The 15,210-nt window shown below is 39.0% G+C and overlaps 1 protein-coding gene across 7 annotated transcripts in view; it reads left to right on the plus strand.

Annotated features, from left to right (window-relative positions):
• pign (phosphatidylinositol glycan anchor biosynthesis, class N) overlaps nt 1-12,182 on the plus strand; it is a 97,524-nt gene extending 85,342 nt beyond the window's left edge. For 5 of the 7 annotated variants that reach the window (XM_048616921.1, XM_048616911.1, XM_048616927.1 and 2 more), the window contains 4 exons: nt 882-955; nt 1,078-1,120; nt 2,524-2,576; nt 12,020-12,182. In XM_048616921.1, coding sequence (XP_048472878.1) covers nt 882-955; nt 1,078-1,120; nt 2,524-2,576; nt 12,020-12,143 — 294 coding nt within the window. In that variant the 3' untranslated portion in view covers nt 12,144-12,182. Of the gene's footprint in view, nt 1-881; nt 956-1,077; nt 1,121-2,523; nt 2,577-12,019 lie in introns of those variants that run through there. The other 2 variants (XM_048616937.1, XR_007265618.1) reach the window with 2 other exon arrangements.
• Nucleotides 12,183-15,210: the final 3,028 nt, after the last annotated feature.

Here is a 15,210-nt window from a genome sequence, read left to right on the forward strand (position 1 = left end):
CAAGCTAACACTGATTGTTAGCCTAATACTATTAATCTGACTTGATAGAAACAAAACACTGGGGACCCATAAAAGACCTATTGTACCTCAATGTGGTGTTGACAATGACGCATGATTGACAAAGTTGATATTCAAACAAAACTCTCTTGTTGATACTAAGCATTGTCCCGTCCCAATGCTGAGATTTCTGCCATTTAATTAGGAAACTGTGCAAATTCTGTTGGGTACCTGCTAACACAGTACTGTTGCTTCTCAGTGACTGCTAATAAAGACGTGAATGTGGCAATATGATGTGGTCAGATAATGCAGAAAAGATCAGTTTTATCTGCGGTAATGTCATTGGATGAGTAATCTACAGGCCAAGGCTAATGCTCTGAGGACACTGGTTCAACTCCCACCAGCTGGTGAGATTTAAATTCAGTTACTCAGTCTGGAATTGAAAGCTTGCCTCTGTAATGATGACCATAAAACCATCATTGATTGTTCTAAAAACCCATCTGGTTCACTAATGCCCTTTGGGAAGGAAATTTGCTATCCTTATCCAGACTGGCCTACATGTGTCTCTAGACCCACAGCAATGTGGTTGCCTCTTAACTGGCTTCTGAAATGTCCCAACAAGCCACTCAGTTAATGGATAACTAGAGCTGGGCAACAAATGCTTGTTTGCTAGTCATGAAACATTACATGAAAGAATAAAGGAATAAAACCTTGATGTTGCTGTTGGGTAAACAGTTTTGGTTGATTTACTCATTTGATATAATTTGAAGAATTTTGACCATTACACCTAAAGTTTTATAATTCATCTGTTACTTATCCTGATGTGAAGGTTTTCACTATGGTGTAGAATACGAATCAAACACAATGCCTTAATGCTTTTGCAGATACTAATTCCTTTTGTTATCGTAATGTGTGCATTCGAAAGTATTCAAGTTTCAACTCATTTGTCCTCAAACAGGTACACCAAATTAAAATTATTATCTTATTCAAGTTTTATTTTCAGATACTTGTTGAAACATTGCTGCTATACTTTACCAGTGAATGTTTCTTTAAGATGCTTTCTCATGTCTTTTCCAATAGTTTATTTCTCATTGTGCTGGTCATCTCCGACATCATGGCTTTGGTGAGTCACTGATGATACTGAAACTTACTTTAAGGTTGAAGTTATGTCATTACGTACCGGGATTGAAAATCTGCTCAGTGCTGCTCCACTTCTAGTTAGGCTGGGGAGCAATAATGGCTGGAATTTTTACTGTAGGGACAACTTTCAAAGACGTTGGACCTAAAAGTTGTGCCCAATCCCAAGCTAATTGCTAATTCTCCTGATACAAAGTTACAGTTTAGTTTACTGTAAAATGTGTGAAAATACAGGCAACTGGAAATCAGTGTCAACAATCGAGGCATAAGAAAAGCATGTACTCAAACTGTAAATGTCTTCATTGAGTATGAAATCAACATTCCTGCCATCAGACACAACACATTGAAAATCCAGCAACTGGGGAAGATTTTCACTTTATAACGTGATTTGTATTGATGTCATAAAAATGCTTTCACTGAAACAGAGAGTTGATCTCAGTGAGGATTTTTTTTAAAAGAAAAGCTCAAACCTAACAAAACACCAATAAAGTGAATTTGTTTCCTGCTACACCTGAAAATTTGGTTGTAATTTGCAGGAAGTCTTTGAGCAAACAGCAAACAATGGATGCAATTAAATGAAAACTTTCAGGATGTTGGATATCATAGAATCATAGAATCCCTACAGTGTGGAAACAGGCCATTCAGCCCAACAAGTCCACACCAACTCTCCGATCAGCATCCCACCCAGACTCACCCACCTACCGTATCCCTGCAACCCTGCATTTCCCACGGCTAATCCACCTAACCTATGCATCCCTAGATACTATAGGCAATTTAACATGGCTAATCCACCTAACCTGCACATCTTTGAAATGTGGGAGGAAACTGGAATACCTAGAGGAAACCCATGCAGACATAGGGAGAATGTGCAAACTCCACAGACAGTTGTCCAAGGCCAGAATTGAACCTGTGTCCCTGGCGCTATGAAGCAGCAGTGCTGAAATAAAAACAGAAAATGCTGCAAAAAAAAAAGCAAGTCTGTCAACACCTATAGAGAGAAACATAGAGTTAACATTTCGTGTCTAACATGACCCTGCTTCACAACTGTGCACAGTATACAATTCTTAACATGGGATTGTGGCTAGGCTAGCGTTAAAAGCAGAGGCATTGATGGTTAATCATCATGGGCCAAGGAAATTTGGGAGCATTATGTGTGTGCCTTAACTCACTCATGCTCATAGTTCTGCAATCTTTTAGGAATTTGACTTGTATCCCGATTGGCCATGTACCTGGACAAAGCTATCCAGGAAATCCAGGTTACCGTTTTCTTAACTTGTAATGGCAGGAATCTTATTAAGACAATATTCTTTTCAGTTAATAAAAAATAAAATGTAGGTTACCTTTTTGCAATAGATGGTGATGTGTTAATCTATAAATTTATTATCATAGCATTTCTTCTTCCTGGTTAAAGACTATGGAAGCTGGCTGGACATTGGAACAAGGTATTTAAATCATCTGTATTTATCAATCTATCTTCTTCCTCAAAGCATAGTGGAAACTGAGTCTTAGATTTTTTTTAAGACAGTGATAGATAAACATTTGATGAGCAAATGGGTGAAAGATTATCAGGGATGGGTGGAAATGTGAAGTAATCTGATTGAGTATGCTGTTAATGAATGGTGGAATAGGCTCAAGGGGCTGAGCGGCATACTCATAATTCATACATTTGTATTGGGTTTGGGGTTTTTTGATGGTTTTATTCATCGTGTACATATTTATTTGTGTGCGTTAATATGAATGTTGACATATCTGTAAATATGTACATGGAAACAATATATGAATTAATATGTATTTGCACACATATGTTAAGACAAAACTGTTTGTGAGATACTTATTGTCAAATCTTTCAGAGTGAAGGAGTAATTTAATTTCACCTCTCGATTCCCATCCACAATCCTTGCCACCACAATATTCCACTTTGGTAATGTAAGCATAGGAAAAAAGTCTGCAATACTGAGAATTTAACTTCACGGTAGTCAGTTTCATCTGTCAGAGCCTGGTTGTTAGTGAAATTTAGCGTGTTGCTTAAATGAGTCCTAACCATGCCTACATTAATTGCTGACAATGCATTGGTGTAAATGGAGTCATGTCAGTAGCACTGAAGATGAATGGATTGACATTTTTTTGGATTTCATGCCAATCTCCATATGAATTGGCATAAGTTGATTCTAATAAATTATTCAACCTCTCTGAAAGAGGCAAACCTTGCTTTTCTAGAGTTATCACTAAAAATAGCTACAATTTTGTGCTAATTAGCATGGTGTTCTTTTTCATTACTGCTTTTATTGTAATTGCTATGCCTAATATATTCTAGATAAGTAGGCATCTGGAAAGGTGCCCCACAAAAGATTAAGTCGTAAGAGCCCATTGTGTTGGTGGTAATATATTGGCATCGATAGAGAGTTGGTTAATGTGCAAGAAACAGTGACTGGGGACAAACGGCTACATTTCAGATTGGCAGCCTATAACCAGTAGGCAACTGTTTACGATATATATTAATGACTTAGAAGAAGGAAGTGCATGTACTGTAGTCAGACTGGCACACAACACTAAAATAGGTGGGAAGGCAAGTTGTAAGAGGGATACAAACATTTTATAAAGAGATATTGATAGGTTAAGTAAGTGGGCAAAAAGTTGGCAAATGGGAGAATGTGAAGTTGTTTATTTTGGAAGGGAGAACAAAAGAGCAATGTTATTGAAATGGAGAAAAACTGCAGAAAATTGCATACAAAGAGAGTTGGGGGTACTTGTGTATGAAGCACAGAAAGCTAGCACATGAGTGCAGCAGGTAATCAGGAAGGCTAATGGAATATTGGCCTTTATTCCAAGGGCTTTGGAGTATAAGAGTAGGGAAGTCTTACTGCAAGTGTACAAGGTGCTGGTGAGTCCACTCCTGGAGTACTGTATGCAGTTTGGGTCCCCTTATTTAAGGAAAGATATCATTTCATTGGAGGCAGTTTAGAGAAGATTCACTAGGATGATCCCTGATATGGAGGGATTGTCTTATGAGCAAAGACTAAACTGGTTGGGACTCTACTCACTGAAGTTTAGCAGAATGAGAGGTGACGTCATTGAAACATATAGGATTCCTAAGGGGCTTGACAGGATAAATGAGAGGATTCACGGGACAGTCTAAGACCAGAGGGCATAGTCTCAGAATAAAGGAGCACCAATTTAAGATTGAGATGAGGTGAAATTTTTGGATTTTTTTCTGAGGTTTGAGTGTCTTTGGAACTCCTTCGCATTAAGAAGATAGAGTCTTTTGTGTATATTTAAGGCTGAGATAGCTGTATCAACACCATAGCTCTAAAGTAGATTAAGGGCCACAACTCAACTGAAGGGTTTAATTAACTGAGAAATTCTAAAAATAGAAACTGAACATATCTCATTAATTCAAATCAGTAAAATGTTTTGAGCAATTACTGAAGTTTGCAAACATTGTGACAAACACTCTTGATCAGTAGGGGAACCAGAGGTAAAAGGGAAAGGCAGGAAAATGGACATGAGGAATGCCAGATCAGCCTTGAGTCATGGAGGCATACAGCATGGAAACAGACCCTTCAGTCCAACTCATCCATGTGGACCAAGTTTCCCAAACTAAACCATTCCCGTTTGCCTGCATTTAGACCATATCCCTCTAAACTTTTCCTATTCATCTACTTATCCAAATGCCTTTGAAAAGTTGTAACTGTACCTGTATCTACCACTTCGTCTGGCAATTCATTCCACATACGAACCACCTTCTGCGTGAAAAAGTTGCCCTTCGGTTTCCTTTTAAATCTTTCCCCACTCACCTTAAAATTATGCCCTCTAGTTTTGAACTCCCGTACCCTAAGGATAAGATCTTCGCTATTCACCTTATCTATGCCCTTCATGATTTATAAACTTCTAAGGTCACCCCTCAACCTACTAGACTCCAGTGAAAAAAGTCCTATCTTATTCAGCCTGTTATAACTCAAACTCTCCAATCCCTGTAATATCCTTGTAAATCTTTTTTGTACACTCTCCAATTTGATAAAACCTTGCAATCGCAGGGTGAGCAGTACTGTACATAGTACTCTGAAAATGCCCTCACCAGTGTTCTGTACAACCACAATGTGACGTCCCAACTCCTACACTCAGTGGTCTGAGCAGTGGAGGCTAGCTCACTAAACGCCTTCATTACCAGTCTATCTGTGATGGAACTGATCCTTTTGAATGGTGGAGCAGGCTCAAGGCTGAATGGCCTACTCCTGTTCTTATGTCTTATGATCTTATAAGGTCATTAAACATAAGAGCAGAAGTAGGCATTTGGTCCATCTGATCTGCCATTCAACAAGATCATTGTTAATAATCCTTTAACTCTACTTTTCGCCTTATCCCATTACCACTTTAGATATTACAGAAGGCATCAAAAGTCCTTACCACTGTAAATGAAGCACTCATTCAGTTGACTAAGTATAAAACTTTTTTATCCTTTGCGATGTCTTAGAGCCTCAGCTTGGTTACAATGTTTGCAAACTTTACTAATTGCTCAAAACATGTTACTCATCTGAATTAGAGAGATTTTCAGTTTCTATTTTTAGAATATCCCAGTTAATTAAACCCTTCAGTTGCATTGTGGCCCATTATCTACCTTTAAGCTATGGTGTTGATACATCCAGCTAGCACAGTAACAACACTTCAATCAGAAGGATTTAATTAGTCAGAAAAGTAACAGCCTGTGGTTGAAACAGTGCTACTTGTCCTCTTCCCCCTTGCTCCATAGTCATGATTTAACTCCCTTCTTTCATATTTGCCTCTGTCTCTGATTTAAACCTACTCCACCAAAGCCCACTGTCACTCTCCACTGTTGTTAATCTGAAGCTATATAATTATTATCAGTTGTATGGCTCCAATTTTGGTGAATTAGAGAGGTTGAGACAACAGTAACTTGTGTTTATGTGGCACCTTCCAACGTAATAAAATATTGCAAAGTACTTCAAAGGAAAATCTTTCAAACAAAATTTGTCACTGAGCCACGTAAGGCAATATTGGGGACAGATGACTTAAAAAATGACCAAAGTGATGAGCTTTAAGAAGCATCTTGCAGAACAATAGAGAGGCATAGAATAATTAAGTCTACTTAGCTTTGCAAACACTTATTACCACACCCCATCTTGGATACACCAATTAATGTTGCATTTTTGGCAGCTGGGTAAGAGTCAGTGTGTTTAACAGCTACTATATATGTTGGTGACGCATCTAATTAAAATAAACCCAGAAGAGCTTGGTAAATTTTATCGGGAAAATTTGGTATAATATTGACTTTGGCCATTGTATTGAAGGGATAGAAGATGTTAAATCAGCTTCCTGTTATTCATCCCATCCAGATTTCATTTCTAAAGCACCTGATTCAAAATTGTCTAGTAACAAAATTTATTCTATTTCTATTTTTTAAGATTTTGGTCTGAAAAGTGTATTACATATTTTTTCCTAGGACTGTCTATTGGGCACCTTTTGGTACTTGCAAATGTGAGAAAACTACTGACCAACTTTTTCTCCTTTGATCATTTTGTACAATTTCAATGGACCCAAGCATAGGGCCATCCTCTGTTCAGCTGAAAACAAGTCAAACAGTGACTGTCTTTCAGACTCAGTCTCAGACTCAGAATCACAGTGGAATAATGGTTGGTTTCATCATGGAAGCTTTAAGTTGTCTCTATATCTTTGGTCTGTGACCTCTTTCTCCCTTGACATTGGGAGGGATCAGGAAGGGGACAATCCTTAACATCCATTTATATGTGGATCTTTGTCCTGGGTCATCCAGTAAACAATTTCTAAGAAAAATTAATGGAAGACTGGGAGGTCTCTTTCATACCTTGTTACAGTGCAGACCCTGGACTGGCAACCATTTTTGACATGGACCTAGTTTCATCTTATGTCAATGCCTGTTGTAATAGGTTACTACCTTTTATTCCCTTCCACAGAGCATGAAAGAAGACCCTAATTGTCTTGGCCTAGTGCCATAAAAAGTAATGAATAGATGCTTCTGTGTGATGTTGATTGAATTGCAGTCTTCTACAATTACAGCCTCAGGCTTGGTTTTTTTTACTGCCATGGTGTGCATGCATTAGAATCATTTGTACCCACTTTATGACGATGAAGAGAATAGCTTAGAAAACATGAATTCTGAAGGTTTTTCTTGCCCAGTTCACAATGTGGCATTGGAGAATGAGAATTGATCTGTGAACCTCTTGTAACTCGAGGAAATTCATGCCAGCTTTCAGGATTGGAGCTCACACCAGTGCAGAGACAAACTTATTCCTCCCTTTCCCTTGATACTAGCAAGGCAATTAATAATGTCACTGTAGCTGTCTTAGTCACATTGTGCTTGTTGATACCATCTAGTATTTTCAAAAACCGCTCTGCACTGACGGATTCATGTGCTTTCTGTACAGTTGCATTGGCCATGGAGTGGTAGTCATTTGGCCCATTGCGTCCATGCCAGCTCTCTACAAAGCAATCCAGTCAGTATCCATTCATAAGAACATAAGAAATAGGAAAAGGAGTAGGTCAGGCTGCCCCTCAAGCCTGTCATCAATAAGATCGTGGCTGAAATGCCCAGGCCAGCTCTTGTAGGCCTCAACTGTCTGAGATTTCAAAAATCCATCTGCCTCTTCTTTTAAGTACTTACAGTAATTTAGCCTCCTCAACTCTCTGAAATAGACAGTTTCAAACATTCACCACCTTCTCACAGAAGAAATTCCTTTATATCTCATTCTTATTCTTAAACTATGTCCCCAGTTCAAGCCTCCCCCACTAGTGTAAATATCTCTCGACATCTACCCTGTCGAGTCTTTTCAGAGTCTTGTATTTTTCAATAAGATCACCCCTCAGCCTTCTAAACCATAATGGATAAAGGCCTAACTTGTTAAGCAGTTCGTGATAAATCAACCCCTTCATCACAGGAATCAGCATTGTGAATCTTCTTTGAATTGCCTTCGCAACTATGGGGACCAACGCTATCCAAAGTACTCCAGGTGCAGCCTCACCAACACCCTGTACAGCTGTAGCAAGACTTCCCTATTTTTGAACTCCAACCCCCTAGCAATAAAGGCCAAAATTCTATTTATTGTCTTAATTACTTGCTGTTTGCATGCTCATATTTTGTGTTTCATGCACGAAAATACCCAGATCACTTGAAATGGAATTGCTCTTCATTTAAGTAATAGTTTGCCTTTTCATTCCTCCTTTCAAAGTGTGAAACAAGTGCACTTTCCAACATTAACTTCTTTTTGCCATGTTTTTTGCTCACTCACTCAGGGTGTCCTCTTCATAGCATGCCTTCCCACTTTTCTATCAAATGCAAAATTGGGTTCATTTGGGTTCATTACATTCTGCCCCCCCCCCCCGCAATCAAGTCATTAATGTACATTGTAAATAATTGAGCCTGTAGGAAAGATCCTTGTGGCACTGCACTAGTTACATCTTTCCAATATGATAAAAGGGCCATTAATGCCTTCTCTCTGTCTTCTGTGTGTTAACTGATCGAATTTGTGCTCCTACATTACACTTAATGCTGTAAGCTCTTATCTTCTGCAATGACCTTGTATGTGGCACCTTATTTAATGCCTTTTGAAAATCCAAATGCATTACATCTACTGGTTCCCATTTATCAACTCTACTTGTTACATCCTCAAAGAATTTTAGCAGATGTCTCGAGCATCATTCTCCATTCAAAAATCATATTGATTCTGTTTGATTCTGTTAAGCTTTTCTAAATGTCTTTCTTTTTCCTAATGACAGATGTTGGGCTAAGTAACATTTAGATTTCTGCTTTCTGTCTTCATCCATTCTTGAACAGGGGCATCAATCCATTGAGTTCTGGAACATTTTAACCAATGCCTCCAGTATCTCTGCAGCCACTTCCTTTAAAATCCTTCAGATGCAGGCCATTATGTCCCTTTAGTTTGTCAAATATTTTGACCCTCTAGATGGAGATATCACAAGACTTTCCTCCATTTCTTTTCTTATCTGATCTTCATAGTGTCTTCCACTCCGAGGACCAATCCAAACTATTGGCTTAAATGATCTGCCATTTCCCTGTTCTCCATTATCAATTCCCCAGTTGCATCCTTCAAGAGTCCCTCACTGTAGTTACTTTATTTCCCTATACCAGTAGAAGCGCTTGCCGTTTGCTTTTATATTTTGTATCAATGTATCTTCGTAATCAATTTCCTCTCTCTATTAGCTTTTTAATCATCCACTGCTGGTTTCTTTTTAAAAAAAATACCCAATCCTGTGGCCTACCACTAGTTTTTGCTACCTTGTATGCCTTAATTTTTGTTTGCATTCTCTGTTTGACCATCTTTGTTAACCACAAGCGGGTCGTGCTTCTCTTTGAGACCTTCTATTTGAATGAAATATATTTTTACTGTGTTATGAAATCTCTGCTTAAACATCTGCCATTACTCTTCTGCCAACCTTCCTCTTAGTCAGTTTTCCCAGCCCGCTCTGTAATTGCCTTTATTTCAGTTGAGGACCCTGGTTTGAGACCTGGATTGCTCTCCTTCAAATTTGAAATTCTATCATGTTGTGATCGCTACCCCCAGAGGTTCCTTAACAATGGGATTTCTTATGCTACTTCATTTAAACTTTATTAGATCTAAAATATCCTGTTCCTGGGTAGATTCTGTAACACGCTGCTCATAGAAACAATAACTCATTCACTGAACGGATTTGTCTTCTAATTTACCCTTCCCATCTAATTTGTCCAGTCAATAAGCAGATTAAAATCACCCATGATTATTGTAATGCTGTTCTTGTGCAGCTCAATTACATTCTGCTTTACACTTTGCCCTACAGTGATACAATTCTTCAGGGGCCTGTAGAAGACTCCTACCCATGACTTCTTTCCCTTGCTATTCCTTATTTTCACCCAAACTGATGCCACATCATCGATATCTATCTATGCCACTACGTAGCTCCGCAATGACACTTTTCTTTATTAATAAAGTTACCCCATCTCCTTTTCCTTTTCGACCAGTGTTCTGAAATATCAGTGTACATGAACGTTGAGTTGTCAGGCTTGGTCACCCTGCTACCACATCCTCATGCTTTAGCTTGTAGCCCTGTGTTTGTCTAAATTCATTTTGAAATCATTGACTGTCTCAGCTACACCCTTCCTTTTAGACATAGAGTTCCATGTCATTACTATTTGTTGCATTTAAGAAGTTTTTCCTTGTATCCCCCTGCATTTCTTGCCCAAAACCTAAAATCTAGGTGTCCCCCCCCCACTCCTTGTTAGACCAACTAATGAGTACAGGTTTTCTCTGTGTGTCTCAGCTGAACCTGTCATCACCTTTTATTAAATTACCCCTCAATCTTCTTTTGTTCAAGGAAAATAGCCCCAGCTTCTCCTCAACATTTTTGTAGCTGAATTCTCTCCATGGAAATGTTGTGGTAAATCTCCTCAGAGTCCTCTAAAGGTGTTAAAAGCCTGTGAGTCTGTGCCTAATCTTTACATGTGAGTTGAGGCATTGATTGTGGGAGGGCAGTTTGACTGAATCTATTCCTGTGACTGTCCACAAAATGAACAGACTCTCTGGATCACAATCCGACTACTTTCTGGCCCTGGGGCTGTGGCTTAGAAATATGGAGGCCATCTGAAGAACAGCCAACTTCAATCAGCCCATCTAATTTACATGTTGAACAGCACAAATCAGGATGCAAATCTGGGATCTCACTGCTTTATTTGGTTTTGTACCTCATTATATGTTAAATTTCTGTCTGATCATTCAGGAGACCCAATCATAATCAACACGCACACAAAAACAGAAATTGCTGGAAAAACTCAGCAGGTCTGGCAGCGTCTATGGAGAGAAATCAGAGTTGATGTTAGGGTTCCAGTGACCCTCAGAACCCAATCATAATGTTGAGTCATGTTTGCCAAAGAACTGAACTGGTGTTAATTCATTGGTATAGAGCAGCTACCATCTGTGTAACCTGCCTTATTACGTTAGATTTAGTGGCACTATCAATTCGGCTTCTGCACTGAAGGTGAAACATGACTGTGAATTGAGTGAGCAGCTCTAAGTGTACCACCTGTGCATTTTCAAATTTTACAGCTCTGTACCTTGATTTTCGCATCATCTTTATATTATATGTTTGCACTTATGTGGAAAGCACAGTAAAGCAAGGGGTTGTTAGAAACCAGTCTGGAGTGGCCACAGAGTCTACCTTTTGATCTGATGTGGTTCATTCAAAACAATAGTGCAACTACCAAGTATAATCTTAACTCATACCTCTGGCACCTGTGTCACATCCTTCAGCTATAAAGGAATTGACAATGGTGAAAGGTGGAATCTGTGGCAGTGCTATATATTCCTTGTCTAATTCTTCAAGGAGCCAGGAGTGTTAGGCATTTTTTCCGCCTTCCCCAACCTCTACTTAAATATAACAACAAAACGCTACTTTGTGTTCAGCACTGCAGGAAGAGATCCTGCAAACTGGTGTCAACACGAAGAATTTATAAATAGTAATTTTTATAATAATTGTTCTGGTCTGGGAGGGAACAGGGATCTTCCACTGTTGACAACAGGGAATTATCCAAGATGGTCAGTCCAGTATTAGACCTTTTACGTTGCAATAACTGTTGTGAGACAGTTTAATGTAAGGAGTGCGAGTGTCTAATGTATAGAGGTTCCTTTGGGTGCTGGTATTACTCTGTGTGCTTACGTGGAGTATGCCTGCTTTCAGCAAGCATGGAAGATCCATGGTAGGTTACTATTAATTCTCCACATCACCTATAAAAACCACCACAGCAGAAACATTTAATCAGATTTGGTAGCTTAAGTGCAAAAACAATGTTGTCTCTTCAAAATTATGCAATCAAATAAATTAATTGATCTTTCCTTTATTGCAGTATCAGTCATTACGTCATTGTGATGTCGATGACCATTTTTCTCATGTTTCTAAGTCGCTTGGCTAAGACCCTGACTACCCAGAGAATTGGACTTCACGAGAAAATTAAGCAGCATTTTATGTAATTATTGAGTAAAGTGATGATTAAAATGGATTTGCAATGGCCAACTGCGTTTTGGTTTAGATTAAGACAGTGGCATAGACCGTGACTGATCACACAAGCCTTCCGTCCTGTCCTCATTGTGTACCAGATGGTGTTATCAATTGGTTACACAGTTATCCTAGAAACAGAAAGTGACCAGAGATTTGTAATATTTTTATTACCAGTCTGATGCAAACCACATTAATGTGCAGTCAGCTTGAACATGCCATTGTAACATCTGAAATCAATGTTAATAACTAGATAATTGCAATTTTACTGAAGACCATCTTTAATGTAGCTTTGGAAGATTTGAAACTGAAGTAAGAAAGTCTATTCAGCATTTACTAAATTTACAGTAAATGAAAAGCATTTGCGTTTACCAGAGCATTGTTGTATCATTTGCAACCGGACTAAGTCTCCTCCAGAGATAGTACGAACTGCCGATGCTGGAGAATTTGAGATAACACGGTGTAGAGCTGGATGAACACAGCAGGCCAAGCAGCATCAGAGGAGCAGGAAAGCTGATGTTTCGGGTCGAGACCCTTCTTCAGAAATGGGTTTTCTGAATATTTCTGAAGTGTCTAGACCCGAAACGTCAGCCTTCCTGCTCCTCTGATGCTGCTTGGCCTGCTGTGTTCATCCAGCTCTACACCGTGTTATCTAAGTCTCCTCCAGTTTTGAATGTGTGTTTGGCTGCATATTGCAGTGAGGAAGTTGATGATCAAAGGCAAAAGTTGCCATTGTAATTGAGGATGGAGGGAGCAAAAGTGTGGATGATTTGCCAGAAAAAAATGTGGAAATCTCGAAACCAAACTCCAAATTTAAAGGATATAAAGCTGAAAGGGGAGAGGTATTGAAGAGGTTACTGTGGTGGAATGCAAAACCCAACTTTTTTTTAATGATTAAGCCTTTTTGAAAGGTTCTTCTTTTTGTACATACTTTAATTTGACACATTGGAATTTATGCTCCTCACTGTTCTTTCTTCAAACATGCTGTATCAGGTGAATTTCAGGGGTGTGGCAGAATGAGTTGTACCACAACGTTTACATGTCTGGCGTCTCGTTTTAATTAAATGGGATTAATGTTGATGCCATGTTAAAACATAACTAGTTTGCCGTTAAGTGCATGCATTAACCAGGCAAACGCGGCTTTTGGGACTTAGGATCAGTTGTAATAGAGTGACCAAATGTAGCCGTCACTGAAACATTGCGTTTTGAATCCATGTAATTATCTATGTAATGAAACTATCCAGTATGCCTTAAGTTTATAATAGTCATGGTTTGAATGTGCTGTGCACAATTTGAATACCTATGGATTCATTATTCAATGTGTGTGACCCATATTTTTATGTTTTGTTTCCGTGTTTATCATGGCTTGGTTAATAAAATATAAAGAATGGGAAATTGTGATTTGGCCTATGGAATTTCACCTTCTGAGTACATTAATTCTCTATTAAGTATCTAGTTATATTTTAAATGGTCCTGATAATAACTCTCTTGACTTTCCTAATAGATCATTTCAATAATTTATCACTTTTCAAATAAAGGAATATTTTCCTGATACCTGTTGTAAATTAAGTAAATTTCAACACTCTGACTTTATTGGCCCTGTATATTTTAGATCATTATCTGGACTATCCTTTATCTATGTAACTTCAAATTTTATAAACTAAACAATTCTGGAGTATAAACTTATTTAATCTTCCCGTTTTAGCTCATCCCCTTTTCACTGGGGGTCAAATTTTGATTTTTTTTAACTAAAAATTGGGAATATTCAGCTTCCATGGACTAAGACACATTGTGAACCTTTGTAAAACTTGATGAAAGATCATTAACCTGATACCTAAACACATTTTATCTCTCAGCTTATAACTGCCAGTTTGCCAGCTACATATTGGAACTAACCCCGAAACTCTATTGTCTTAGCTAGTTATTCTCACACTTGTGTTTTCTTTGACAAGTTGGTTTCGCACATTGTCACTGGAATGCTGGATTCATTCCCCATAGATACAATGACAGCCAGCTATAACTATTTCCCTCCAGGGTAGAGGTGGCGTTTTGAAAATAAACTGAACAGCTGCACTCACTGCTGTCAGCATCAGCAAGCACACAGCTGTAAGCATCACAAAACATTGCGAGGCGTCAGCATAACAAGATATAACTCGACGGCGATTTATTAGCCTGACCTACTAAAAGAAACCTACAATCCACAACAGGCTTCCTCAACCATCACTGACTATATTGAAAAAGAATCGGACAAACCTTCCCACCAAGGTAAATTTCTAACAACACTAATATACACTCACTTCATTGCAGCATCCTCATTGATTCCAAACATATAGAGATCATTGGGTAAATAATGATAATCCTCAGGTGTGCTTAAGGTGTCTGTTCTGTCGGACCAAAATGTGTGCATTTTCATAGAATCCCTACAGTGTGGAAACGGGCCCGTTGGCCCAACAAGTCCACACTGACCCTCCAAGCATCCCACCCAGACGCATTCCCCAAACCCACCCAACCTGCACATCCCTGAACACTACGGGCAATTTAGCATGGCCAATCCACCTAGTCTGCACATCTTTGGACTGTGGGAGGAAACCGGAGCACCCGGAGGAAACCCACACAGATACAGGGAGAATATGCAAACTCCACACGGATAGTTGCCCAAGGGGGAAATCGAACTCTGGGCCCCTGGTGCTGTGAGGTAGCAGTGCTAACCACTGTGCTGCCCCTTGTTGAACTGTGCTATTTGGGATGTACTCCAGAATGAGTTAGCACTTTCCACCCGTGTTTTACGGCTTTCATTGTAGCCTAGACTGGGTGAATCTGCTCTGTCTATTAGTCCTGTCTGGAATAGGTCTGGACAGCATTAATGCAGCTTTAAATGTAAATAGCCCCCCAGCAAAAAAGTGCCTGTTATTTTTTGGAGATGTGGTGTACTCACTATGGAACTGGACCAGAAACCCAAAGAGGTTTTGTATTTATTCATACAATGGCACGTTGTGAATTTGGATTCATCAAATATGGTAATGTTACGGTGGAAAATTAGGG

Source organism: Rhincodon typus, chromosome 2 (genome assembly GCF_021869965.1).
Source record: "Rhincodon typus isolate 14 chromosome 2, sRhiTyp1.1, whole genome shotgun sequence".
NCBI classification, from domain to species: Eukaryota; Metazoa; Chordata; class Chondrichthyes; order Orectolobiformes; family Rhincodontidae; genus Rhincodon; species Rhincodon typus.